The sequence below is a fragment of the Theropithecus gelada genome, chromosome 9 (assembly GCF_003255815.1).
Source record: "Theropithecus gelada isolate Dixy chromosome 9, Tgel_1.0, whole genome shotgun sequence".
Lineage (NCBI taxonomy): Eukaryota > Metazoa > Chordata > Mammalia > Primates > Cercopithecidae > Theropithecus > Theropithecus gelada.
Genome location: NC_037677.1, coordinates 75,465,428 through 75,492,499, shown reverse-complemented (window position 1 = coordinate 75,492,499; position 27,072 = coordinate 75,465,428). Strand labels below are relative to the sequence as shown.

The 27,072-nt window shown below is 39.3% G+C and overlaps 1 protein-coding gene across 2 annotated transcripts in view; it reads left to right on the top strand.

The window, feature by feature from the left end:
• The window catches only part of BICC1 (BicC family RNA binding protein 1), a 333,570-nt gene that overhangs the window by 190,924 nt on the left and 115,574 nt on the right, over positions 1 to 27,072 (top strand). For both annotated transcript variants that reach the window (XM_025397700.1, XM_025397701.1), the window contains exon 3: positions 6,118 to 6,187. In XM_025397700.1, coding sequence (XP_025253485.1) covers positions 6,118 to 6,187 — 70 coding nt within the window. The remainder of the gene's footprint in view (positions 1 to 6,117; positions 6,188 to 27,072) is intronic.

The following is a 27,072-nucleotide window of genomic DNA, read 5'->3' as shown; positions in this document are numbered from 1 at the left end:
CATTGGTAGATATGTTCTCTTTCCACATGGTATACTAATCTGGAATGTGTTGCAGATGAGATAAATGTATTACGACTTGAGCATTGAAGAATATGAATGGAAATTATTTTTATCATGGATGAAACTACTTGTAGAATTTGATTAGATTTTACTTGTTTATTTTATTCTAACTTTAGCAGTTTATTTCAAGAAAGTGAAATTACTTAAATGATTCGGTGTAAATCTCTGAAATTTTTTCAATAGCTTACCGACTTTCTTCTAATTACAAAAAAATTTGTAATTCTAGCTTTTGTAAACAGTACCTTCTCTTCCTACTTGTACCCCCCAAAGCCCCACAGAAACTGAAAAGAAAACAGGAACATACAATTTTATATTTATTTGGCACCTTTTTAATGTGGAAAAGAAGTACTTAAGTCTTGGATCAGGGAGCATTACTTCCTATTTGTAAAATATAAAGTGGAAAGTTAAGGTAACTATTTACCTTCCAAAGCTGTTACATATCTATAGCATGCTATCTTCATCAGATTTTTATGATGAAAAAAAATCTTTTGCAGATGAAACATAAAAAAATATATATATTTTCTTACATCAACAATCCTAATTTTAATTGTTTCGTATATTTTAAAATTGATATTCTTTGGGCAAGCCGTTTTGTTACTATGAATATTTGCTATTCATCAAATCTGATACTACCATAAGAATGAAGTTACACTTCAATTATTAGTTCCCTAATAATTGAACCCTAAAGAACCCTAGCCGAGATTGGTAAAATTGAGAAGAGATTTTTTTTTGTCAATGAGGATGTCCAGAAGTTGAAACTCACTTACCTGAAATAGCAAAATCATACAGCATCCAGAATTATGAGTTAGAACAAGTGTTTTAAAATACTTAATGTGTGTTTTAATGTTCATGGAAAATGATTCAACATCAGCTGTTTGTTCTTTGAACTTACTTTTGATTTTGTGGTGGTGGAAATAGGGACAATAGTAAGATTTTAAGAAACTAGCTGGAATTCACTCTAGGGCTTCCCCCCACCGCCCCCATCCCCCACCCCCACCCCCCCGGCCCCGAGACAACATCATTTTCTTCACAGAGATTTTGTGGCTTTGTATAACTTGGCATTCCCTAATTTAACTGATACCATGATATTGATAGTTTTGTTTCCATAAGGAAGTACTAATTATTTCAAACATGTTTCCCAACTTTCAGGTATCATTTCACACAACTGGGAGGCATCAGCATCATATTTTGGGTGGGGGATGACCAGAATGATCTGCTTAACTGAATTATTCCTTATTGAATTATTCCTTGAAAGCAAACTAAACATTTTGGACAACATGTTGACTTACTTAAGCATATCACATGTTTCTTGGAAGTGATTTTCTTATCAGATTTTTCAGGAATTGAATTGTGAGAAATGGACAATATCCTCTTGAAAAAGTGTCCGTGTCTCTGTCCATTGTAGCATCCATAAAATTATCTCTTTATTTAAATGATGTTTTTGAAAATGTTACTTTAATGTTTATAGAAAATAATTCAAAATCAGTAGTTTGTTCTTTGAGTTTTGGTTTTGTGAAGGTGCAAATAGGGACAATAATGAGATTTTTTTAAAGACCAAAAACCAACTAGCTGAAACTGACTCTGGAATTTTTTATTTCCCCTGAAAAAGAAATAGTCATTTTCTTCTCAGCAGTTTTGTGGCTTCTTTGATTTCAACCACATCTTCCTAGCTTTACCTTTTCCAGTTCCCTGATTTACCTGCCTTGATGAACATTTAGTACCTATTTTTGCATAACTTGTGGATACTTACTGCCTTACTTCCTGCCTTGGCACCCCTTCTTCCATCCCATGCCACCTGCAGGGGATGTGCTTGTCAGCCCTCAGATCCAGTAACCTAGCTCCAGTACTGGGGTTCCTGGAACCAACCTCTACCCACACCCCCTGTAGAGACCTGTGCTTCCTCCCCCACCCCCCACCTCCATGACAGATGCTTCACACTCCACTACTTCCATCACTGGCTGAGGCTATCACAAATTAATAGTGTGCCATATCAAAGCTGTAAGAATAGACCTGGAGTCATTGTAGATGATGGTTTTAAAAGCGTCATTGATAACATCCTAAGGAAAAATTTGACTTCCCGAAAGTGAGTAAGTGTGGCCCCTTCCTATGTGTAATCACTGCATTGGCCAGAATTTATTTGTAGGGAGTGTCAGCCAAGCACAGGTACTTGTTGGCTTCTCTTTGTGTCACGAATTCAAGTCAGTTTGAAGGGCATTAGTGTGCACAGCCGTAGGACAGTGGGGATGACAGGAGACACATTAGCCATCCTGGATGTGTGGGGTGAGCCTCGAAGCCCTTCGGCTGCACTGAATTACCCTCAGGGCCTTGCAGGTACCAGCCGTCTCTTCTTTTTCCAGACCTTTCCACATGGCCTTCTCCTCTGCCTGGGACACTTTCTTCACCTTTTCTCCAGTGAGCCAACTTTTTCTCCTCCTTTAGGTCACAGCATTAGTAAGCATTTTCTTGAGGTAGCTTTCCTTGACTACCCACGACCGGGTTAGGATCCCCTCTGTACATGCTCATATTGTGCTGCCCCATTCTGAAACATGACACATAGTACCATGATGGCAATTAGCTTGTCTTCTCCCTTGTTAGATTCTGAGCTCCTGCAAGGTAGGAATCATCTCGCTTGCTGTTGTATCCCTAGCATCTAGGACTGTGCCTGTCTGACCAAAACTTATCAATATCATCATAAATGCAAGGGCTGATATTATCAAGCACTCACTATGTGCTATGCTATGTGCTTTGAGTTTTCTCATTAAGTTCTCACAACAACTTTAGAAATAGATATGATAATGAATTTTACAGAGGAGGAAATTGAGACTGATAGAAGTTAAGTAATTCCCTCAACACAGCACCCCTAGGAAGCAGCAGAACTGGTATTTGTCTCTGGAGTCCTTGCTCATAATGGCTAGATTACACACAGTGATGAACAAATAAAGGATGTCTGCAAAGGCATCCGGCCAGAGCTCTGTGTGGGGCCAGCAGCTTCATGAATGATCCAAGGAGTTGGCATTAGCTGGCCAGAAATGGTGTTCCAGAGAGTCACTTTTTTTCTAGTCGTATAGGAGAGGTCAGCTCCAGATGCCAAGTTCTAATTACTGGCAGTTTGTTTTCTCTAGGAGGTTTGGCATTTACTCTGGCTCATAGAACTTTAGAGGTCATGTGGTATAGTATACAGAACTCTGGTGTTAGAATTAGGGATTCGAGGCTTGGGATTACCCCACTTTCCCTTAAACACAGTGTTGATGTGAGTAGGTTGGGAGTGGCCTTTGTGAGCCCACTTCTCTGCACAGTATAGACAGGGAGTTGTAGTGGGAGTTAGAGGGAGTGTGTATAAAGCTGTCTTCCCAACTTGATGGCAGTTATTTACTGCTCTTAGAATGTTTTCTCTGGCATATTATTTCCTGTCATGGGGCACCTATTGGTGCTTAATAAAATAAGTGTACATGCAGAGTGATTTCTGGGCAGTTCTACTAACGATTTAAGATTTCAGAAAGTTACGCCTTCTACCCATACGTTAAAAGGGAAACATCTATTACAGTATCATAATATGGCCCTTGACATCATTTACTGGATTAAGCAACTGCATTATTTAATTCAGAAAAGGAAAAGCATGTAGGTTGTTTTCTTACTGCCTCCCCACCAACAGCAACATTATAGTAAGATCTTATTTTTCTTTCTTTCTGTTTGTTGTTGTTGTTTTAGAAACAATGTCGCAGTCTGTAGCCCAGGCTGGAATGTGGTAGCATGATCATAGCCCACTGCACCCTTGAACTCCTGGGCTCAAGTGATCCTCCTGCTTCAGCCTCCTGAGTAACTGGGACTACAGGTGTATGCTACCATGCCCAGCTAATTTTTGTATTTTTTTTTGTAGAGATAGAGTCTCACTATATTGTCCAGGCTGGTCTCAAACTCCTGGCCTCAAGCAGTCCTCTTGCCTCAGTGCTGAGATTATAGGCATGAGCCACTGCATGCAGCCTTATTTTTCTATCTTATCTCTTTGAGAGTCTAAAGTAACTTAGAGGAAAATTCTGAAACTAGTTAAATCCAGGGCCTGCTGTGTACAGGGCAGAGAATTTAGTTTTTGTTTTGCAAAGACAGGCTGTAAATAAGTAAGTACAGAAAATAAGAGGATTTCCACTTGCAATAAGGGTTAGGAGGGAAATAAACACAGTGAGGTGGGAAGAATAATTGTGTTTGGGTTGGTGTGAGAGTAGAAAAGGATGAGGAGTTGGACAAGATGGCAGCTGAAGTCTGAGCATGAGAAGGGGCGGGGATGGGAAATTGTGGGGAAGAGATAACAGTGAATGCAGGAGCTCAGAAGGGGAGCCTGCTGGACGTGTTGTTGGGGTGGCATCATGGCTGATACTGAGGGAGTTGAGAAATAACATTTTATTTTTTATTTTTTACTACTGGTTTAGACTTAACTAACCAAGTTAATGGCGCAAACAACTAAACACATTAGCAGAGACAGGCATGAATGAGAGAAGCAGCAGCTGGGGCCAGGTGCTGTATGGTTAAGGTAACGAGCTCACCTGCCTTCAGGGCCAGACCAGTACCTTGACTTAGTGAAGACAGTGTGGCCTTACTTTTGTTCAATTTTTAATAGAGCCATAGGTGTAGAGAAATATTGCTCTGAGAAAAACAGCAAACACCATGATAAAATGGCAAGTGAGCAGTACAATGCCATGATGATGATGGCGAGTGGCCTTTGACCTCAGAGAGACACAGTAGGGACTGGGAGCAGCTCAGAGCCTGCTGACCCTGACTGAAGGGGATAGCTGTTGCTCAGTGCCAGCCAAACATTGCCATGTGGGATTGTGAGCTGTCTGTGCTAAATTTGCCAAGTTTTTCCAGAGAACCAGAAATCTGAATTTTTCTATGAAATTCCCAGATTTAAAAATGTTGGCTCAAACTTTAAAAAACCCTACAATGAATAGACAAAATGCATATGTGGACTTACAGTCTGAAACATCTGCTGGAAGCCCTTTTATATTATGATAAAGGGGGTTCAATGAAGTATGATACATGTGAACCCTTTCCTTGTGCCTGGTACATAGCCAGTACTGAGGAGAAAAAGGTACTTATTATTCATTGCACTCTTGATGTGTTTAAGTTGTTTTCACCGTTAATTTATTTAATGAACTCTCAATCCATATTAAAGATAAGTATTATCCTAGTTTAATTCAAGTGATTAAAATAATGAATGATTTTTTTTTTCTGTTTGCATATTGGTTAGTAGTTTGCCCTATTAGTTTGGTTAATTCTATGTTTGTGTTACATGAGCAAACATTAATTTTGTGTAATTCATGCAAAATTAGTGAGGAACAAAGGATGCACGTTTTAAATCCTGTTCTTGTTTACTGTCCATTTCCATTGCTGGGCAGTCGTTGCTTCCCTCACTTGTCCTGGTGCTTCCACTCATTTAGGTCTTGAGACCTCCTAGCCAGTGTTAGCTGCATGTGCAAGTGGGAAGGACCTTTGGCAAAAATGCCATTCTGAACCAGGAAAAGGATGATGGGGAATGCAGTCTTACGACATGATGTCGCATTTAGAAGGTTTTCATCAGTTTTAATGAAATACAAATGTGCCCAAAGTAAGTTATTTTTTCCCCCAGGGAAAAAAAATCTTCATTTAGTATGGTCTAACTCATGCAGTTTTGTATTACAGGAATCATGTTTGGTGTGTTGCAATCCCTTGGCAATTGTCTTGGGGAATTTTATTCAGCACAAGCATCTCTGACGGTTCTGGCATCAAGTTGGGTTAATTACTTGTTCATGTACTTTTTGGTCTTTGTGTTAAAATTCTGAAGCATCGTGGAGAGGAACACTGGGAGTAACAAAATATATTTGAATATTTCTAATAGATTAAAGGCTTATAAAAAAATCTTTTTCCCCCCAAGGGTTTTTTTTTATTTGCATTGTTTTCAAATGAGATCATTTTGTATCAACATGAAGCTAGGAACTTGAAAATAGACTTTTTTGTGTGTGAAAAATCTTATCTGTAAATACAAGTTTTTAATTGAGTCAATATTTCTCTCAATTTTGGTTACAGATCATGGAGGAAACAAATACGCAGATTGCTTGGCCGTCAAAACTGAAGATTGGAGCCAAATCCAAGAAAGGTAAATTGTGAGAGAGCGAGAAATAGGTGGTTTTGATAACTGAGATTATGGAATCACTGCAGGTTTGCTGGGGAGAAAACTAACCTTTATTCTTAACACTTTTGTCCCAAAATATTTGTTAAGTAGAAGTCTTTCAGGAGGATTTTCGTGATTAAAAATAATATATAGTTTTTATCCAACAACAGAAAAATATTAACTATTAACATTATGATAGAAATGTAAAAAGATACAGCAACCTGTGATTTCAAGGGTGCTCATTCGATTGATATCATGAGTCATGGTAACTCTTCACATGTTTTTAGCACATAAATTTCTATTGTTTATATTTCAGAGTTCTTTTTTGTGTACTACACAGGTTTAATAGCTGCTTTTTTTTTTCCTTCCAGTATGATATGAACCTTAGATTTCAGGTCTCGAGTGCTGCTTGTCTTCATCTGTCAGACAGCAAAGAACCCATTAGATTTCCCTTTTAGGCTGAGTGTTTCCCTTGCCTGGTTTTACCCTATGGGACACTACTCAATATATAGATGTTCAGAAATGAAAATAAAGGCCTCCTTAGTTTTCTCCCTGGATTACGTAGTATTTTCAAATGTGACCTGCTAGTATGTATTTTTATGGATAGTTTTTAAAATATGACCTTAGTCTCAACAAACTTTGTTGAGTATATTTCATTAGAAGAATACAGATGCATGTAGTTGTCAGGATATAATGACAAATACCATAAAACAATTAAAAAATAATTGCAGTCTGAACATTATCCATCATGGTCTGGCTTTCTTATTGTTGCTGTTTAGTTTCGTATTTGCTGCCCCTTCTCCCCATGATTTACTGCTAAATGATAACATTGCAAGATTTCTCAGTTTCCTTTCTTACTTCTGTCCAGTTTGCCTTCTTTTAATTGCATTTCGTTAGAGTTAACTCATCACATGGAATAAAAATTATTTTAGTTATTTAGTGAGTGTTGTTAGCTGGACTTGAATTGACAGGAATCCTATAGAAAATCCTATCTTGTTACTTTTTGTTGTTGTTGTTTTGAGACAGGGTCTCACTCTGTCACCCAGGCTGGAGTGCAGTGGCATGATCATGGCTGACTGCAGCCTTACCCTCCCAGGCTCAAGCCATCCTCCCATCACAGACTCAATAGGCACGCACCACCATGCTTGGTGAATGTTTGCATTTTTTGTAGAGACGGAGTTTCACTCTGTGTTGCTCAGGCTGGTCTTAAACTCCTGAGTTCAAGCAACTCTCCTGCCTTGATCTTTCAAAGTGTTGGGATTACAGGTGTGAGCCACCGCACCCAGCCTTGTTACCTTTTTAATTGTTATCATGGGCGGCAAGGAATTGGGAACTTATATGCTAAACAATCATAAGAAGACATGGTGAATTTGCAAGTGCAATTCTGTATCTTTGTATAAACCTGTATTTCTCAAGTGCTGTAGAATGTATTCTTAATTAATCTTCAATAATTTTTGTGGTATGTTGGAATGTTTTGTACTCATTATGCAGAAGAAGAAACTGCCGTTCATGGATTATCTAGCTATTTGCAGCATTTATAAATTTCTGTCCTACTACTTGAGTAAATTGGAACTTGAATGTAGACTAAATATTCTTTCCCTATTGTCAGGCATTTTTACTTAAAGAATAAAATTAGCTTTATTACTAGCCTAATAAAAATGCAGCTTAATCAGTCTCCGAAGAAAATCCCCAAGGAAACGTGAACATTAAAACAACTCCAGATAACTTTTTATGTCTTATTCTCTTGCAGTATCCATGCTGTTGTTTTCCTCTGCCCTATGCCATTATCCTGAGAAACTGAGAACTGATTAGTTTTTGTTCAAAATGTGGTGACAACATTAGACATTTCAGAAAATACGGAGATGAATAGATTTTATTCATTAGTTTCTTGTCATTGGCACTTAACCCATTCAGAATGGCCAACTATATTGCACATTTTGATTATATATTTTGCTTTGGAATTAAGAATATTTCAGCAGTACATTCTACGGCATTTGACATAATTTCCACATGGTTAAAATTAACCTTTGGAATTGTGCCTAAGAATTGATCCCTTCAGGCCTGGATCTACAGGCATCATTTTATTTTGTATTATTCATGAAGTGTTATGGATGTATATACTACTATATGATGCACAGAATGCACTTAAAGAGAACATGGAAGAGAGAGAATCAGAAGTTTGCCTCAGAGGAATTTACTGTTCAGAATTTACTTGAGTTGTTCTTATCATTTAAGCACACAGCTGCTGAATCAGTTCTTGGCTAATATCCCTGGTATGTGTATACCTATATTATTTTTTAAATGATGCACTTCAGAGATGCAATTTTTGGACCAAAATTTGTATTTAATACATGTGAATTGAAAATGGCAGGAGGTATGTTAGAAGGTAATTATTTGCTCTTTCATCTGATGTGGCCGTTCCTTCTCACCCCTGAGTGTTGTAGAGGAAGGAATTGTTGGTATTTAATGCTTTTTCATTCCAGACTATTATTATTCAGGAGACCCAAGAATAGAAATGTATTTAGGGACCCATGCCATGTTTTGGGTGATAATTACATTCAAAATCCCATGGTGATGTGAAACTTTGGAATACACACATAATCCCCAGGCTGTGCTAGAGAGACAGTACAGCCATAGGTTTGTGTTGCATGTCACTTTTGAGTTTCTAAAATGTGTGTTGGCTAAATATTTGAGCCTAGACAAACATTTTTCATAGCCACTGTTACCAGTTTTACCCCTTCTTTACCTTACTGGAATTTAGTCCTGTGTTTCCTAAATTAGCTTCGATAGCTCTGTCTAAACTTTATTTTTTGAGCCATTAATCCTATATCCAGAGCTGCTGTGTGAGTGGCCGTACGGCTCACTCGCTTGAAGAGCTGGTAGGAAGCTGCCTGGCAAGAAAAGCAGCCAACAACCTGAATTTGCCATCAGTTAGCGAGTTTAGATTCTTCTCCTTTAAAGATGCTGGCTCAGTAGTTCTGAGGCTGGTACTGGGAGCTGCTATATTTAACAAGTTTCACTGCTTGTTCTTATGGTCAGGCTGACATTTGTGAGGAAACACAAATCTCACTATCTGACATGGAAATATCATGATTTAGTCACCAAGAAGACCACGTGTTCTGAAGGCAGTGGGTAACCACTACTGAGAAACAGGCAGAGTCCTTCTACAATCACTTCTGGATAATGCCCATCTTGGCATCTATAGAACTACATTTTTTATGGATGCATTAATTTCACTGTTCTATCATCTTTGTAGTCAGTTAACGTGGATTAGTTTAGAGTGATGACAACCTCATTGTTCTGTGCCTGTGCTAAATGTTGGATAAAAGACCATCTAGTTTTTGTCCATTCCCTTCCCTCCTCTCTTTCTTATCTCACTTTTCTTACCTTTCACTCCCCCTTCATTCTTCTGTGACTATTCTAGATGGAATGTAGTGGGGGAAAGAGTAATAGAAATATTTTCATGTGCACAGGGCATTTTAGGTAAGTGCATGTTTTGTGATATAAACTAAGGAACTATAGAATTATTTATTTAAACTTTTTTAAATTTTAGATTCAGGGGTACATGTGCATGTGTTTTTACATGGGTTTATTGCATACTGGTGGAGATTGGGCTTTTAGTGTTATTGTTACACAGATAGTGAACATTGTACCCAATTGGTAATTTTTCGAGGCCTTGCCCTAGAATTTTTTAAAACATCTCTAGAGTATTGGAAATTATTGGAAGGTTGAATCTGCATTAGAGCTGGAGAGAACTGAGCATTTAAGGTTCAGTATAATGGACATTTAAATCAGTGAATGTAGAATTGTCTTAAAGAGGGTCACAATTAAGAAAAACAAAGCATTATTTGGTATTTCTTCTGTATAACGTAAATTTATTTTAAGTGGATAAAAAATCTAACTGATTCCAACTCTTAGAGTGAGAATACTAGAGCAGTCTCCTTTACACTGAAAAATTTGAGGTTTGTGCCTGTGAAATCAGTATTTAAGGATTAAGGTGTTTAATACCATACACCCTTACCAACAGAATAACTTCAAGCACTCATTAAAATTTTTAACATGCTATTCTGAATCATAGCCTTAGTATTTTAAAATAAATGCAGCTTCATTAAAGTACAAATTGCATTCTTAACAAATTTGATTGTTTTGCCAAATAGAAGTCCTGCCAGATCTGCTTTAAGAAATAGATAAAAATGATTTGTAATGAGAATTCATCACACTGGTATATTGTGTTGTGAGCTTCATGATGCTAGATAAGTTTGTTTTCTTAAACAGGTAAACATTTTTCTCACAGTCTTCTTTTGCTCTTAGTCTGCTTATCAGTCTCTTCTTAGACTGGCGAAGGTAAACGGTAAATGATATGGTTTGGCTCTGGGTCCCCACCCAGATCTCATCTCGAATTGTAATCCCCTTTATCCCCATGTGTCAAGGGAGCGATCTGGTGGGAAGTGATTGGATCATGGGGGTGGTTTAATTCCACGCTGTTCTCATGATAGTGAATGAGTTCTCAGAAGATCTGATGAGTTTAAAACTGTTGACAGTTCTTTCTTCCCACGCTCTCTGTCCCCTGCTGCCATGTAGGATGTGCCTGCTTTCCCTTCACCATGATTGTAAGTTTCCTGAGGCCTCCCCAGGCATGCAGAACTGTGGGTCAATTAAAGCTCTTTCCTTTATAAATTACCCAATCTCAGCTGTTTCTTTATTGCACTATGAAAACAGACTAAAACAGTGAGTAAAAAATTGTTTAAAGTTTTTAAGCCAAATTTCAAATAACTGAGGTCAGCATGAATGAAGGTTTATTGCCGAGTTCAACCAAGTGATAGGAACTAATCCCTGCAAGTTGCATGATGACTTATAAAACCCCAGGACTAGCAGGAATGAGAGGCATTGACTGGGTTGCTTGATGTTTCCTGGTTTGGAGGCAATTTGGCACCATATTTAACTATTCTCTTCCTCCCAGAATCAACAAAAGAATCTGTAGAATTCCATGAGTTTTTATTGTTTTTGGTTACATTTTATCAGAACAAGTAGATATCTAATAGAAAATGTTAGCATGAGAAAAATAGTAGACAGTTCATTTTGTTTTTTCCAAAAAAAAATGTTTTGTTGATTATGCTTACACTTTTTTTGGGTGTTCATAGTGAACTAGTTAGTTGAGGGCTTTAACATAGTTGCACGTAAAGGGCTGAGGGCAGGGAAAATGCATGACAGGGCATGGCATGCTGGACCAAAGTGTTTCCAATGGTGGGTTGCAGCCTATTCGTGTGTCAGGTGTTAGGTTAGTGGGTCGCAGCCAGTAGTAAAATAACCCAAGTAGGTTAAAAAAAATAGAGTGTGAGGGCATTGTTTGTTATTAAATTACTTTTATTTTGTATTTTTTGAGACAGAATCTCACTCTGTCACCCAGGCTGGAGCAAAGTAGTACAATTTCACCTCACTGCGACCTCTGCCTCCTGGGTTCAAGCAGTTCTCCTGCCTCAGCCTCCTCAGTAGCTGGGACTACAGGCACACACTACCATGCCCAGCTAATTATTATTATTATTATTTTTTGAGATGGAGTTTTGCTCTTGTTGCCCAGGCTGGAGTGCAATGGCACAATCTCGGCTCACTGCAACCTCCACCTCCCAGGTTCAAGCGATTGTCCTGGCTCAGCCTCCCGAGTAGCTGGGATTACAAGGCACCCACCACCACGCCCGGCTAATTTTGTATTTTTAGTAGAGACAGGGTTTCTCCATGTTGATCAGACTGGTCTCAAACTCCCGACCTCAGGTATTCCACCCGCTTCGGCCTCCCAAACTGCTGGGATTACAGGCATGAGCCACCGCACCTAGCCAGCTAATTATTTTTTTTGTATTTTTAGTAGAGACAGGGTTTCACCATGTTGGCCAGGCTGGTCTTGAAATCCTGACCTCAAGTGATCTGCCCCCTGTGGCCTCCCAAAGTGCTGGGATTACAGGTGTGAGCCACCATGCCTGGCCAATATTTAATTGATTTACATATTTATAGAGTACAGTATGATATTTCAAAACATGTATACCAGATGTAATGCTCCAAGTGAAGCAGCGTCATTGTCTGGGGTAAATTCCTGAGGTTCGTTGCCTCATGCCAAGGAAATCAAGGACACGGACACACATAGAGTGAAGTTAACAGTGGAGTTTTAATAGGCAAAAGAAAGAGAAAGGAGAATAGCTCCCTCTCCTGCGAGAGAGAGGGGTGCCCAAGTGGAACTTCCAGCCTGCAGTAGAGTGCACAGGATTTTATAGACAGGCTTGAAGAGATGGTGTCTGATTTACATAGGGCCCAAAGATTGGTTGGACCAGGTGTGACATAGCACGTGAAGAAGCTGGCCACCTGACCCTAATCTTTTATTATGCAAATGGGGTCTCTGCTTGGCCTGTGCCATGTTGCATGCTCCTTACTGTGCACGTGGTTGACAAGGAAAGGGGAAGATGGAGCTGCCATGTTGAACCTACCTAGCCCCCAGGTGGTCTTTTCCTGGTGGCACAGCTGCCGGCGTTCACCTATGCAAGCTTCCAGCTTGCTTGTCTATGTTTGCAGCTCGATTTTACTGGCTGCTCTTTGTTAGACAAGAAAATGATTTGGGGGCTGCTTTCATGAAAAGGAAAATCTTACTGAGGACTTCCTTACCCTCACTATCTGCCTAAGTAGTTTTCTCTTAACTCCTATATCACGAGCAGGGTCATTAACATATCCATCACCTCCAACATTTATTATTATTTGTGTTGGGAACATTAAAATCCTCTTCTAGCTATTTGAAAATATATAATAAATTATATTTAACTGTAATAACCCTACAGTGCTATAGAACACTAGGACTTATTATTCCAATCTAGATCTTTCCTTTGTATCAGTTAACCAACCTTTCCCTATACCACCCTCCCATACCACAGCTTTCCCAGCCTCTAGTAATCATTGTTCTGTTCTCTACTTCCGTGAGATCAACTTTTTTCTCTTTCACATATGAGTGAGAACATGCAGTATTTGTCTTTCTGTACCTGGCTTATTTCAGTAGGGTATTTTGTTTTTGTTTTGTTTTCTTTTTTTTTTTTTGAGGTGGAGTCTCACTCTGTCACCAGGCTGGAATGCAGTGGTGCGATCTCGGCTCACTGCAAGCTCCACCTCCCGGGTTCACGCCATTCTCCTGGCTCAGCCTCCTGAGTAGCTGGGAGTACAGGCACCCGCTACCGTGCCCGGCTAGTTTTCTTGTATTTTTTAGTAGAGATGGGGTTTCACTGTGTTAGCCAGGATGGTCTTGATCTCCTGACCTCATGATCTGCCTGTCTCGGCCTCCCGAAGTGCTGGGATTACAGGCGTGAGCCACCGCGCCTGGCCAGTAAGCGTATTGTTTAGTAAAACTTTTATATGCATCTCTGTTTATGTGCAAACATACACCTGTGCGCAAATACGTTAGTAGGTCTTGATATAAAATGGATGATAATGAAAGGTTGTAGAACACGGTGCTCAGTGGTCAGCTCTCCAAAGGGTAAGGAGCCTGTGGATTTTGTGAATCACTGCATCCCTAACACTGTAACCAGTTGATAGTTGGCACTCAGTAACTGTTTGTAGATTGAGCCCTCAACTCAATCGTGGAAACAGTGGAACCACTAATACGGATGGGAATGTATATCCCTAAGGTGTGTCATGTAGGAACAAGATTTAGAATTATTGCCTTCCCATGTGAGTGATAATCACTGTTATGAAAATTCTCCACACTGATATCTTCCCTATAGACCCCTTAAGTAAAAAAATGTGGGACATGATTGTGACTAAACCTTCTTTAGTGGTTCTGAATAGTCCTAATGATGACTGCCTCCACTAATGAGGGAAGTGGAAAGAAACTTAGGGACAACGACCTGACCATTGTCATTCACAGGACACCTGAATGAATGAAACTCTGGTGCCATTCTCAGTAGGCTTTTAAATGAGACTTAACAAGACACAGCCTCCTGGTAGACCTCCAGACTATAGTTGTTTTGTTTGTGTTATTTTAATTAGTATTTATTTACATAATTAGCAATTATGTAAGTGGATCCTACCATTTGTTGAAACCCATTGAGGTCAGGCACTATGTTAAATATTTTATGTAGATATTCTTTTCAAATTTTCGGAGCAACTCTATGAGTGAGGTGGTAGTATTTTCATTTTTCAGATGAAGAAACTAAAGCTGGTAAAGATAGATTAACTTGCCCATGGTTTTCCAGTTGGTAAGTAGCAGACCTCAAACCCAAATTCAGGTCTGTTTGTTTCCAGAACTCCAAATCACTGTACTCAAATGCCCTTTCATACCCATACATGGGTGAGAAAATTCCTTTCATGGTGCTTTTCCCTATTCCAGGAAGTTTCATAATGTATAATAATATCTCTTCAGCAACCATTGCCAAGATTAGCTAATGATACTCAGTCCAATTTCATAATGTCTCAGTCCTTGGAGATTACAGAGATTTGAAGGTAGGCTGAGGTTAGCATGTCTTATAGACAACACCTCTTTTTTCAGGGGAAATTGGATTTTACAGTTTAAAAAGACAAAATCACTCAAAGGTGTGTACATTTTTGAAAAGTGCTTGCCTCTGAATTTTACCTTGATATTTCATGCCATGTGTTATTTCCTTAGGCAGAGACTTTTTGATATGTCATTAATTTAAATAACTTTGAAAAAATGAGTTTGGAAGGAAAATAAACCCAGAATATGTTATAAATTGCTTGTTGTGTTGGTTTTCTTTTATGTGTATATGTGTGTGTGTGGTTTTTTCTGTATGTGTGGTTTAAATATTTGAAAATACGTTTGTAACATACCTGAGGACCTTTGTATTTCTTCTGGGTAGAAAAATGTGTGGTTTTGTTGTTGTTGTTGTTCTTGTTTTTGAGACAGGGACTTGCTCCTTTGCCCAGGCTGGAGTGCAGTGGCGTGATCATAGCTCAGTGCAGCCTTGGCCTCCATGGCTCAAGTGATCCTCTCGCCTCAGCCTCCCAAGTAGCTGGTACTACAGGTGCAAGCCACCACACCTGGCTAATGTTTAAATTTTTGTGGAGATGGGGTCTCGCTGCATTACCCAGGCTGGTCTCAAACTCCTGGGCTCAAGCTGTCCTCCCTCCTCAGCCTCCCAAAGTATTGGGATTACAGGCATGAACCTCTGTGCCTAACCAGAATATTTTGTACTTAAAACTTTGGTATATATTATTAAGATCATCACTTGGTGAATGCTAATTGAGGGCCCAAAGTAGAAATTCACCCCAAGAGTTGAGTAAGTTGTATGCAATGTACTAATAATCACTGGCTAGAGAGAGCATGGTCTAAATAGGACCACTCAGAGGAGAACAGAGACCTGGGCCATTCCAGTTCTTGAAGATTCCAGTATACTTAAACAATAAAAAGTTTATAAAAAGACTGTATTTTTAAATATTCAATTTTTCAGTGCATATCTTTCTACATGAATAACTGTATTTGTAGATACTGCCAAATATGCACATTTGAGATCCTTTTTGAATACATATTTTCTCACACTCACACACAGTGCACACATCATTTTACAGGTGAGACAGCTCATGTTCGGTGACCTATTAGCAAGACTGAGGACCTGAGCTTGGGTTCATTTCTTGATCTCCAGCTAGTTCTGCCTTCTTCTCTTCTGAAGGCCCCAGGTATTGGCTTGTTTTCTTATCTTATAACTGCTGCAAACTAGCTGTTCTTTCCAATCTTTTTTCTCTCTCTCCTGTACCAGGGTCAGAGAGGAAAATGGTCTCAGCTTTTCAGTTATCTTCTCAAGCCTAAATAAGCAAATATATCTGGTAGTTTTCTTTCTTTTCTTTTTTTTTTTTTTGAAAAGATATTTTCCCGTAACTTAGAAAGGAAACAAATTTTCAGTGGAATAGAGAGGTGAGAAAGTAAGTAAAAAAGTGAAAACATCAACAGAAAGACTAGCCAGAGATGGAGAGAAAATATTTGCAAAAGACACATCTGATGGAGAACTTTTACTCAAAAATATACAAAGAACTTTTAAAACCTAACAATAAGAAAACAACCTGTTTTTAAAAGTGGATCAAAGATCTTAACAGACACCTCACCAGAGAAGATATACAGATGGCAAATAAGCATGTGAAAAGAGCCTCAACATCATGTATCATTAGAGTTGCAAATTAGAACAGTGAGATATCCCTACTTACCTGTTAGAATGGTTGAAATCCCAAACACTGACACCACCAAATGCTGGTGAGGATGTGGAGCCGTAGGAACTCTCATTCATTCTTGGTGAGAATGCAAACTGGTACAGCTACTTTGGAAGATGGTTTTGCAGTTTCTTGTAGAATTAAACATGCTGTTATCGTATGATGCAGCTGTCTCACTCCTTAGCATTTACCCAGGGGAGTTGAAAACTTACGTCTGCACAAAAATCTGCACATGGAACAGATGGTTATAGCAGCTTTATTCGTAATTATCAAAACTCGGAAACAACCAAGATGTCCTTCAGTAGGTGAATGAATAAATGTGGTACATTGACACAATAAAATATTATTCAGTGCTAAAAAGATATGAGCTATCAAACTGTGAAAGGGCATGGAGGATTCTGTTTTCAATCTAAGTGAAAAAAGCCAGTCTGGAAAGGCTGCATACTTTATGATTTCAACTCTACGTCATTGTAGAAAAAGCAAAACTTTGGTGACAGTAAAAAGATCAGTGATTATCAGGGACTTAGTGGGAGGGAAAACAGAGCACAGAGCATTCGTAGGGCAGTGAAATTATTCTGTATGATTTACAGTGGTGAATATACGTCATTATACATTTGTCAAGCCCATAGAACAGGTTTTGAAGTTGATGTGATGTTGACAGTACCCGGGGAGGCTGTGCCCATGTATAGAAAGCGGCATGTGGGAATTCTCTGTACTTTCCACTTGATTTTGCTGTGAGCCAGAAACTGCCCTGAAAAATAAAGTCTATATTTAAAAAAATAGTCATAGATACTGGACACAGCATTTGTATCAGCATTTAAAAATATACTGTATGCAAAGATAATATTGTATGATCAAGAATAACTCCTTAATGTATACATTTAAAAGCACCACAAAATCTCTTAAGAAACAATCAAAAATTTTATAAAATTTTAAAAACGGAAAGTGAGGAAAATGTCTGAATTAAACAATAAAACACACCCAGTTATTCAACACCAGGTGACGACTGGACCGCGTCTGGATTTTTCTTAGCTTGCGTGACTCTGTGACTACTGCTCTCTGCTTTCTTGGGCTCTTTCTCCCTCAATCTTCCTGTTTCCAGAACAGATGTTTTATGTCCTCCTGCCTATAGTGATGTCCTAGGATCCCTTCTATCTGCAGTTCTTTTCTTACCTGTTAAACTGTATGAGGAGGAAAGGAGAAAATATTGATTATTTATCTGTTTTGTAATAGACTTTATAATAGTTGCCTGTTGTAATCTCTTTTAGTCTTTACAATAACCCACATGAAGGAGTGTTATTGTCCCCAGTATGTATATTAATAACTAATGTGAAAGATGATATAATTTGATGAAGGCCACTAAATTATAAGTGATGTAGTTTGGATATAAACCTTGGTTTCAAAATTCGAGACACGGTAATCTTGTCCGTTCTGTAAGAAGCAAGCACGTAAGTGCTAATGATGAGTGGTCACACACAAAAATAAAGATTTACTAACACATTTATTTAAGAAAACTCAGACTTAAACTACATTTGGTTCTTAAGTATCTTCTTCAAAAAGAAAGGCATTCTTGGGTAATTCCTTTCCTGACTTTTAGAAGTGTGCTGGATGTCATCTTTTAAAAATGTTCAGCTTACATTTATTTTTATTATTGTTGTTCTTCATGGTACCTTTCTTTCCTTTACTCCTTTTTTGAGACCCATTAAGGATTTTACTGGGATTTATAAACTTTCTTCTGGAATGGTGGTTCTCCACCTGAGGTGATTTTATTCCACATGGATCATGTGGCAATATCTGGAGACATTTTTCGTTGTTACAGCTGGGAGAGGGTGCTACTGGCATCTAGAGGGTAGAGCCGAGGGATGCTGCTAAACATCCTACCCTGCAGAAGACAGCCCCCTCAACACAAAATCATCTAGCACAAAATGCCAGTAGCTCAAGGTTGAGAAATGCTGAACTAGAGGAGTGGGCTTATTATCAGGATAGCATAGCACTGGATTCCCATTAGAATCCATAGTGTCTTCATAACACTGGATTCCCATTAGAACAGTTCATGCAGCCTGGTGCCTCAATTACCTGGCTTCCTTTTTTGTAGCATTTGCATTAGAATATAGTTTAATGTGACTACAGAAGGAAGAAAATACATATGTAACAAAATAGGTGAACTAACAGAATTTTGGTAAAAGAGATAAAACACAGTAGGGTGATAGGTCTAAACATTTTAAAAGCCAGTTTGCAATCAGTGTTGAATTGTATAGTTGAATTATGCAACTTCAACTGTTTTTTTAATTCTCCATGAATGTTTCACGTTATGCCTTTGTGCCTGCTTCAGTGCTGGCGGACAGACCTTCTACCCTCCCGGTTCATGTTGCCTCTGTCTTCCATTCTTCTTTGCTGGAATGTGTACTTGTGATAACTGTGACAATTCCTAAGGTTTCTGACAGTTTTTGAACACCACAATGGTGCCGTAAATTCCTGTCTCGGCCAGGAGATGGACACCACATTTTGGTGGTTTCTCAAACCATGTGTGACCTTTTCCTGGTTTTCCTCTGTTCTGTCAGTCATGGCATGGCTGGACAGAATTCAGGGACATCTCTCAGGCCTGTCAGGGGCAATTAAATTATTTTCATGAAGGCATTTTACAGTTGTAAACAATATTGAAGCCACCGTGTTGCATTTCTCATTAGCTAAAAAAAAAAAAAAAAAAAAGATAGTGGCATCTTCATTTTTTCCAAAGTCATTTTTATGCCATTAAAGTATGGCTTGTGGTTTATTATTACATTTTTATGCAACCTTGGCACTGACATTTTTATCAAAAGATATTGGAGAGATTTCAGGAATGAGGAGTTACATTCCCTTTATATCTTGTTGCCAGAAATTACTCCTAAAGCAAAATAAATTCTGCCTGAAATAAAAATAAAATGAGAACACAGCATATGCGTGTTTTTGGCTCTGTGATCTATGCAAATAGTTATGTATTAACTCACTTATTAAAAAGGGCTTATTCTACACACACATTTCTACCATTGGATTTTTCTTCTTAAAAAATAACCAGAGAACTTCTATATAAGCACGTAAACAGTAATACCATTATTTTTGTAGCTGCATGAAATACCATTGCATGTGTATATGAGATATGGCTGTAATATACATTTCAACAGATAGATGACATTGGGTTGTTTTCTCTTTTGTCTACAATGAATTTCAAATTTATTTGCCTACTGTTACACATTTTTTATGTTGCATAAATTCTTTCAAGTAGAATTTTTAGGCCACAGAATATGAGTAACTTTAATATTTTTTAGGACTGTCACCTTGTCCTTTCAAATGACTGTTGAACTCCTACTAGGCAGGGGCTGGATTCTGGAAAGAGAAACAATTGTTCTCGCTCCTCTTTGCCAATACTGTGCTTTCCTGTCGTAGGTCAGTCTAAATAGTGGGGAAAAAAAAAAAACCTCATGTTGTCATACGCACTTTCTTAATAGAAAAGTTGAGCATCTTTTAATCTGTTTGTGGAACACTTATTTATATCACTCTGTGAATTGTTTGCCCTTCCCTTTTGTTGGTTTATTCATTTTCTTTCCCTATTTTAGTGAGTTGCTGTCTTAGTTCATTTTGGCTACTATACCAAAATACCTTAGCCTGAGTAATTTGTAAACAATAGAAATTTATCGCTTCCAGTTCTGGAGACTGGGAAGTCCAACATCAAGGTGCTGGCCGATTTGGTGTCAGAGAGGGCCTGTTCCTCATAGGTGGCACCTTCTATGTCCTCACATGGTAAAAGGGGCAAAATACCTCCCTCACATCACTTTATAAGGGCTCTGATGCTATTTAGGAGGATGGAGCCCTTATGACTTAATCACCTTCCAAAGTCCCCACATCTTAATACTGTTAGCATTAGGGGTAGGTTTCAACATAGGAATTTTGTGGGGATGTAAACATTCAGACTATAGTACTTTTTCATTTTTATTTCCTAGTAAAATTAGACTTTCACATTGTTTTTTTCTACTGTTTAATTGTCTTGCCCAAACTGTTCCTTCCTTGCCACCAATGCTTATTTACAAGTAATTGATGGATAATTTCTATTTCAAATTAGAATGAAATGAATTGACCTTAAATACTAATAATGTGTTAATTTTTGAAGGACTATAGACAAGTATGTATTAACATTAAGGCCATTGGATTTCCAAAATAAATTATCTAAAGACTAGGTCCTCAATAGCATGGAAATGTGTGTGTGTGTGTGTGTGTGTGTGTGTGTGTGTGCACATGCACACGCATATGGTGCGTGTATATGTGCATGTTTGCCCTGATATGAAAATTACTTACTCTATTATACAATAGCCATTGAATTTCTGAATTTTCTTGGTATAACAGAAAGATGATACAATACGTTGTTTGGTTTTGTTTCCATGTGTTGGGATTTGAATTCCAATTTTAGGGTAAAGTTTCTGAATTTTTTTTTAATCCATTATTTCAAGGGAAGGACATATCAACTTCAGTATGTTATTTTGAATTGGCTCATATTCCATTTCTACTTTGTCACCATTTCTAGAATGGGATCCATATGTAAAAGTGTTTAGCTTTTGGTATGATTTACTTTCTCTTTAACACTCAGTTTAATTAACTGAGAACAAAATTCACCTTCTGTGTTGTGCAATTTAAGAGGTGCCAAAATAGCACCTTACATTAAAAAATATCCTGGAAATATTTTTGAGTGCTTTGAATAAAGTTTCTCCAGCAACATTGATTTATATTTTGTTCCTCAACTCATTATGCTACTTTACACCTTTACCTGGGTTGTGTCTGCTGTGGAAGGGCATCCTCCACCCTCCCTTTTCCAGCTGGCCAACTCCCACTCATCCTCACACATCCATCCCAGGTGGCATGTCTTCCTGGAAAGCTTCACACACGCCTCCAGATGGAGCCTAACACTCTGTTTCTTGCACCAGCTCAGCACCTTATTCATACTTACATTTGGGTACTTTTCATGCTTGTATTGCATCAGCCTAGACATTTGTCTTTTCTTTGGACTTTGAGCTCAGGGACCTATGTCAAAGACCAATATGTCTTATTCCCTTCCATGTGCACAGTGCCTGCCAGAAAGTTAGAGTGATAAATTATGAATTAAAGTTTACATTATCATTAGATTTAGGATAAATTTGAAATTAATTCAGCAGTTATTTAAGTTATTCTGGTATCTTTTGAATAACTTTTGAGAAATTGAAAAATGGCCCTGGCAGCTGACAGTCCACAATGTTCCCAACTGAACATAAATACCTCTTGCAGAATATAAATAATCAGACAAGCCTACTTCTTGAGTATGTCTGAAACAAGACTGAGACAAGGACCCTCTCCAACCACAAACGTAATTAAACATCCCTCTCTTATGACTGACATGAATGATTGCTTCTTCTTTACCGATGATGACTCCAACTCAGCTTTAATCCTCTTTTTTCTAGATTAAATTTGCCAAGATAATCAATGAATTGTCCCTACCTCTTGACAGCTCCCAATCCAAACCTGGCCTCTAGTTTCTTAAGCCTTTCTTGGAATCACCCAAAACAAACTGAAATTGTGTCCTAAGTATCCACCAGTTTCTTAAAATTCTCCAATTACTTTGGTATACTCTTTCTTGCTGTAGTAAGTGAATGAAAGCTCAATGTTTTTACTAACAAGAGTGTTCCTGATGGTCTTTGATTAGTGGGCACTAGAGTGAGTGTTGGAGGAATTTAAGAAAGAAACATTTATCTCAGTCTCTGCCCTTTGGATACTTAGAGTTTGCCTGGGGATTCTGGCCCTACTTGCTTTAAATAAACCTTTAAAATGGCATTGTTTGCCATCAAGACGAGAGTAGAGGAGGAGAAGACTGCAAGTCACAGCTAAGGAAACTATTCCTTAAGTATTGATAATTTCTAGTGTGGATCTCAAAAGGCTGGGGCATTCTGTGTGGGAAAGGCTGAGAGCTGGGGAGAATCATTATGCGTTACAGGAAGAGAGGAGGCTATTTCTTGAAAGGGAAAGTATTCGAAGTGTTGGTGGCCAATAAGGTTGGACAGGTAGAGGAGATCAGTGACAGCCAGTGACCTTGTGAGAACTCATCTACAGACAGCGAAAATCCTGGGTTTCGGAGTGGACACAGGAGATAATGAGTAGGAAGGGGTTAAAATACTGAAAGATGAGTATAGTAGATTGTATTTGATGACAGGAGGATCAGAGAGTCTTTTTTTGAAAGATGAGTCAGCAGGACATGGTAACTTGATAAGAGCAAGGAATTGGGTGGTGGGCTGCTGTAGCAGATACTTTTGATATGGTCTTGGCCCACCTGTGAGTTCACCCACAGTGGACATCTCCCATGCATGCCAACAGCTTTTCATCTCAAGGGCCTAGTCTGTGCTTCTCTGCCGGAGCACTATGTCAGCCCTGTGGAAACTTACCTTGCTGCAGAGCTGCCTCGAAGTACAGCCTTTACCCAGTGAAGGGCTGGAGTCAGAAAACAAATCCCTATTTTCCCCTTCTCTTTGTGGGACAATTCTGAAGCACATTATTTATGTTTTTTCAGAACATCCTGGGGATGTTGACCCCCAGCAGGAATGCTCCATACCACCCCCTCCCATGGTTTTTCTCTCTACTCAGTCAGGCTTTCCTCACTTCCTAACTTATGCTCCATGGGATCACCTCCCCAGTCCACTGTGCCACACTAACCCAAATTCTTATCTCAAGGTGACTTTTGGGGAAACCCAAACTAAGACGGGTATGTTGGATAATTGGGGTAATTATTATGCCATGGAAAAATGGAATTGGGATTCTTTCCCAGGTTAATTAATGACTGCTGTCTAGTGAAAAAATGACTGCAGTCATCTCAAGTGTATTTTATATATCAGTGCAGGAATATGGCAAAATGCTTTAGAGTTCGTGGCTTGTTTTGAGAAAAAAAAAAAATGCTCCAAACCATCTGCAAAAGTATTACAGTGATCCCAAGTGGAACATCGGCACTCGAAGCAGTTTCCAGGCACATTAGATTGTTGTCAACAAAAAGAAAAATATACGCCATGGGGAGGAGCAAGAAGAAAGAGAGGGTCTAGAAATCCATGATTTTAGCAAGTCAGGAAAAATAATTTTCAGCATGTGAGCAGGCCAGGAGCCCTGAGCTCTTTCACCTGGATGTCATCCAGGTGGCTTAAGATTCTCAGGCTATCGGCAACTATGATGTGGCTCTTGTCAGGTTAAGGAGCATTGATGATTGATCACAAGGGAAAGGACCCAGCCATATGATTGTTTCTGTCAGATTGTACTCTCCTGAAAGTCATAGTTAATGACTTGAGCCAAGTTAGGAAAACTATTTCCGTTACTAACAATATAGTTGTTAAGTATGCTCCATGGGGATTCTGAAATATTTACTTGACGGTAATAAGCTTTAGAATTTCATTCTTTTCGTGTGATTCTTCATGATCACATTTGCATCCAGATCTTTGAACACTTGGCACTTGATGGAGTTTAATAGAATAATGGCAAGAAAATTGCTCATAAGTAAAGGAAGCAGTGAATCCATCCGGTTTCCATGAGCAGTCATACCTGAATTCTTCAGCAATTGGAACAGATGCGTCACTGAAAAGATGCCTGCACTGGGGTGATCCTGTCTATTACATTCTCTTAGGAAATGAAGTCCTGGCTTTCCTTAGCCATGTGATCTATTTTGAACGTTATTCTCGAGGAGAATGAATAGTCTTTATTGATTTTTTTTCCCCTATGGTCTATTGTTTAGAGATTCTTAATTCTACTAAAATAAGTTGGGAGAATGCATATTGTTTGTTTACTATTTAATGAAGTTTGGAGAATGCGTATAATCATTTTACAGTATTTTCATCAGTCACATGAATTAAGTAATAATAAAACATTTGAATTCTTAGGAACATGTATTTTTTAATCAGAAAATAGTCACCTCTGTGGTTAGAAAACCTCATATACAGGGAAATAAAATTAGGTCCTGATCACATTAGCGATCTCTGAGAGAGCAGTTTTAGAAATAATAATCTAGAGGGGGCGGAGCAAGATGGCCGAATAGGAGCAGCTCCAGTCTTCAACTCCCAGCGCCAGCGACACAGAAGACCGGTGATTTCGGCATTTTCAACTGAGGTACTGGGTTCATCTCACTGGGGAGTGCCGGACGATCGGTACTGGTCAGCTGCTGCAGCCCGACCAGCGAGAGCTGAAGCAGGGCGAGGCATTGCCTCACCTGAGAAGCGCAAGGGGGAAGGGAATCCCTTTTCCTAGCCAGGGGAACTGAGACACACAACACCTGGAGAATCGGGTAACTCCCACCCCAATACTGCGCTTTGAGCAATCAGGCACACCAGGAGATCATATCCCACACCTGGCCGGGAGGGTCCCACACCCACGGAGCCTCCCTCATTGCTATTACAGCAGTCTGTGATCTACCGGCAAGGCAGCAGCGAGGCTGGGGGAGGGGCGCCCGCCATTGCTGAGGCTTAAGTAGGTAAACAAAGCTGCTGGGAAGCTCGAACTGGGTGGAGCTCACAGCAGCTCAAGGAAACCTGCCTGTCTCTGTAGACTCCACCTCTGGGGGCAGGGCACAGAAAACAATAACAAAGCAGCAGACACCTCTGCAGACGCAAACGACTCTGTCTGACAGCTTTGAAGAGAGCAGTGGATCTCCCAACACGGAGGTTGAGATCTGAGAAGGGACAGACTCCCTGCTCAAGCGGGTCCCTGACCCCTGAGTAGCCTAACTGGGAGACATCCCCCACTAGGGGCAGTCTGACACCCCACACCTCACAGGGTGGAGTACACCCCTGAGAGGAAGCTTCCAAAGCAAGAATCAGACAGGTACACTTGCTGTTCAGAAATATTCTATCTTCTGCAGCCTCTGCTGCTGTTACCCAGGCAAACAGGGTCTGGAGTGGACCTCAAGCAATCTCCAACAGACCTACAGCTGAGGGTCCTGACTGTTAGAAGGAAAACTATCAAACAGGAAGGACACCTACACCAAAACCCCATCAGTACATCACCAGCATCAAAGACCAGAGGCTGATAAAACCACAAAGATGGGGAAAAAGCAGGGCAGAAAAGCTGGAAATTCAAAAAACAAGAGCGCATCTCCCCCGGCAAAGGAGCGCAGCTCATCGCCAGCAACGGATCAAAGCTGGACGGAGAATGACTTTGACGAGATGAGAGAAGAAGGCTTCAGTCCATCAAATTTCTCAGAGCTAAAGGAGGAATTACGTACCCAGCGCAAAGAAACTAAAAATCTTGAAAAAAAAGTGGAAGAATTGACGGCTAGACTAATTAATGCAGAGAAGGTCATAAACGAAATGAAAGAGATGAAAACCATGACAGGAGAAATACGTGACAAATGCACAAGCTTCAGTAACCGACTCGATCAACTGGAAGAAAGAGTATCAGCGATTGAGGATCAAATGAATGAAATGAAGCGAGAAGAGAAACCAAAAGAAAAAAGAAGAAAAAGAAATGAACAAAGCCTGCAAGAAGTATGGGATTATGTAAAAAGACCAAATCTACGTCTGATTGGGGTGCCTGAAAGTGAGGGGGAAAATGGAACCAAGTTGGAAAACACTCTTCAGGATATCATCCAGGAGAACTTTCCCAACCTAGTAGGGCAGGCCAACATTCAAATCCAGGAAATACAGAGAACGCCACAAAGATACTCCTCGAGAAGAGCAACTCCAAGACACATAATTGCCAGATTCACCAAAGTTGAAATGAAGGAAAAAATCTTAAGGGCAGCCAGAGAGAAAGGTCGGGTTACCCACAAAGGGAAGCCCATCAGACTCACAGCAGATCTCTCGGCAGAAACTCTCCAAGCCAGAAGAGAGTGGGGGCCAATATTCAACATTCTTAAAGAAAAGAATTTTAAACCCAGAATTTCATATCCAGCCAAACTAAGTTTCATAAGTGAAGGAGAAATAAAATCCTTTACAGATAAGCAAATGCTTAGAGATTTTGTCACCACTAGGCCTGCCTTACAAGAGACCCTGAAGGAAGCACTCAACATGGAAAGGAACAACCGGTACCAGCCATCTCAAAAACATGCCAAAATGTAAAGACCATCGAGGCTAGGAAGAAACTGCATCAACTAATGAGCAAAATAACCAGTTAATATCATAATGGCAGGATCAAGTTCACACATAACAATCTTAACCTTAAATGTAAATGGACTAAATGCTCCAATTAAGAGACACAGACTGGCAAACTGGATAAAGAGTCAAGACCCATCAGTCTGCTGTATTCAGGAGACCCATCTCACACGCAAAGACATACATAGGCTCAAAATAAAGGGATGGAGGAAGATTTACCAAGCAAATGGAGAACAAAAAAAAGCGGGGGTTGCAATACTAGTCTCTGATAAAACAGACTTTAAACCATCAAAGATCAAAAGAGACAAAGAAGGCCATTACATAATGGTAAAGGGATCAATTCAACAGGAAGAGCTAACTATCCTAAATATATATGCACCCAATACAGGAGCACCCAGATTCATAAAGCAAGTCCTTAGAGACTTACAAAGAGACTTAGACTCCCATACAATAATAATGGGAGACTTCAACACTCCATTGTCGACATTAGACAGATCAACGAGACAGAAAGTTAACAAGGATATCCAGGAATTGAACTCATCTCTGCTTGCTGCAGACCTAATAGACATC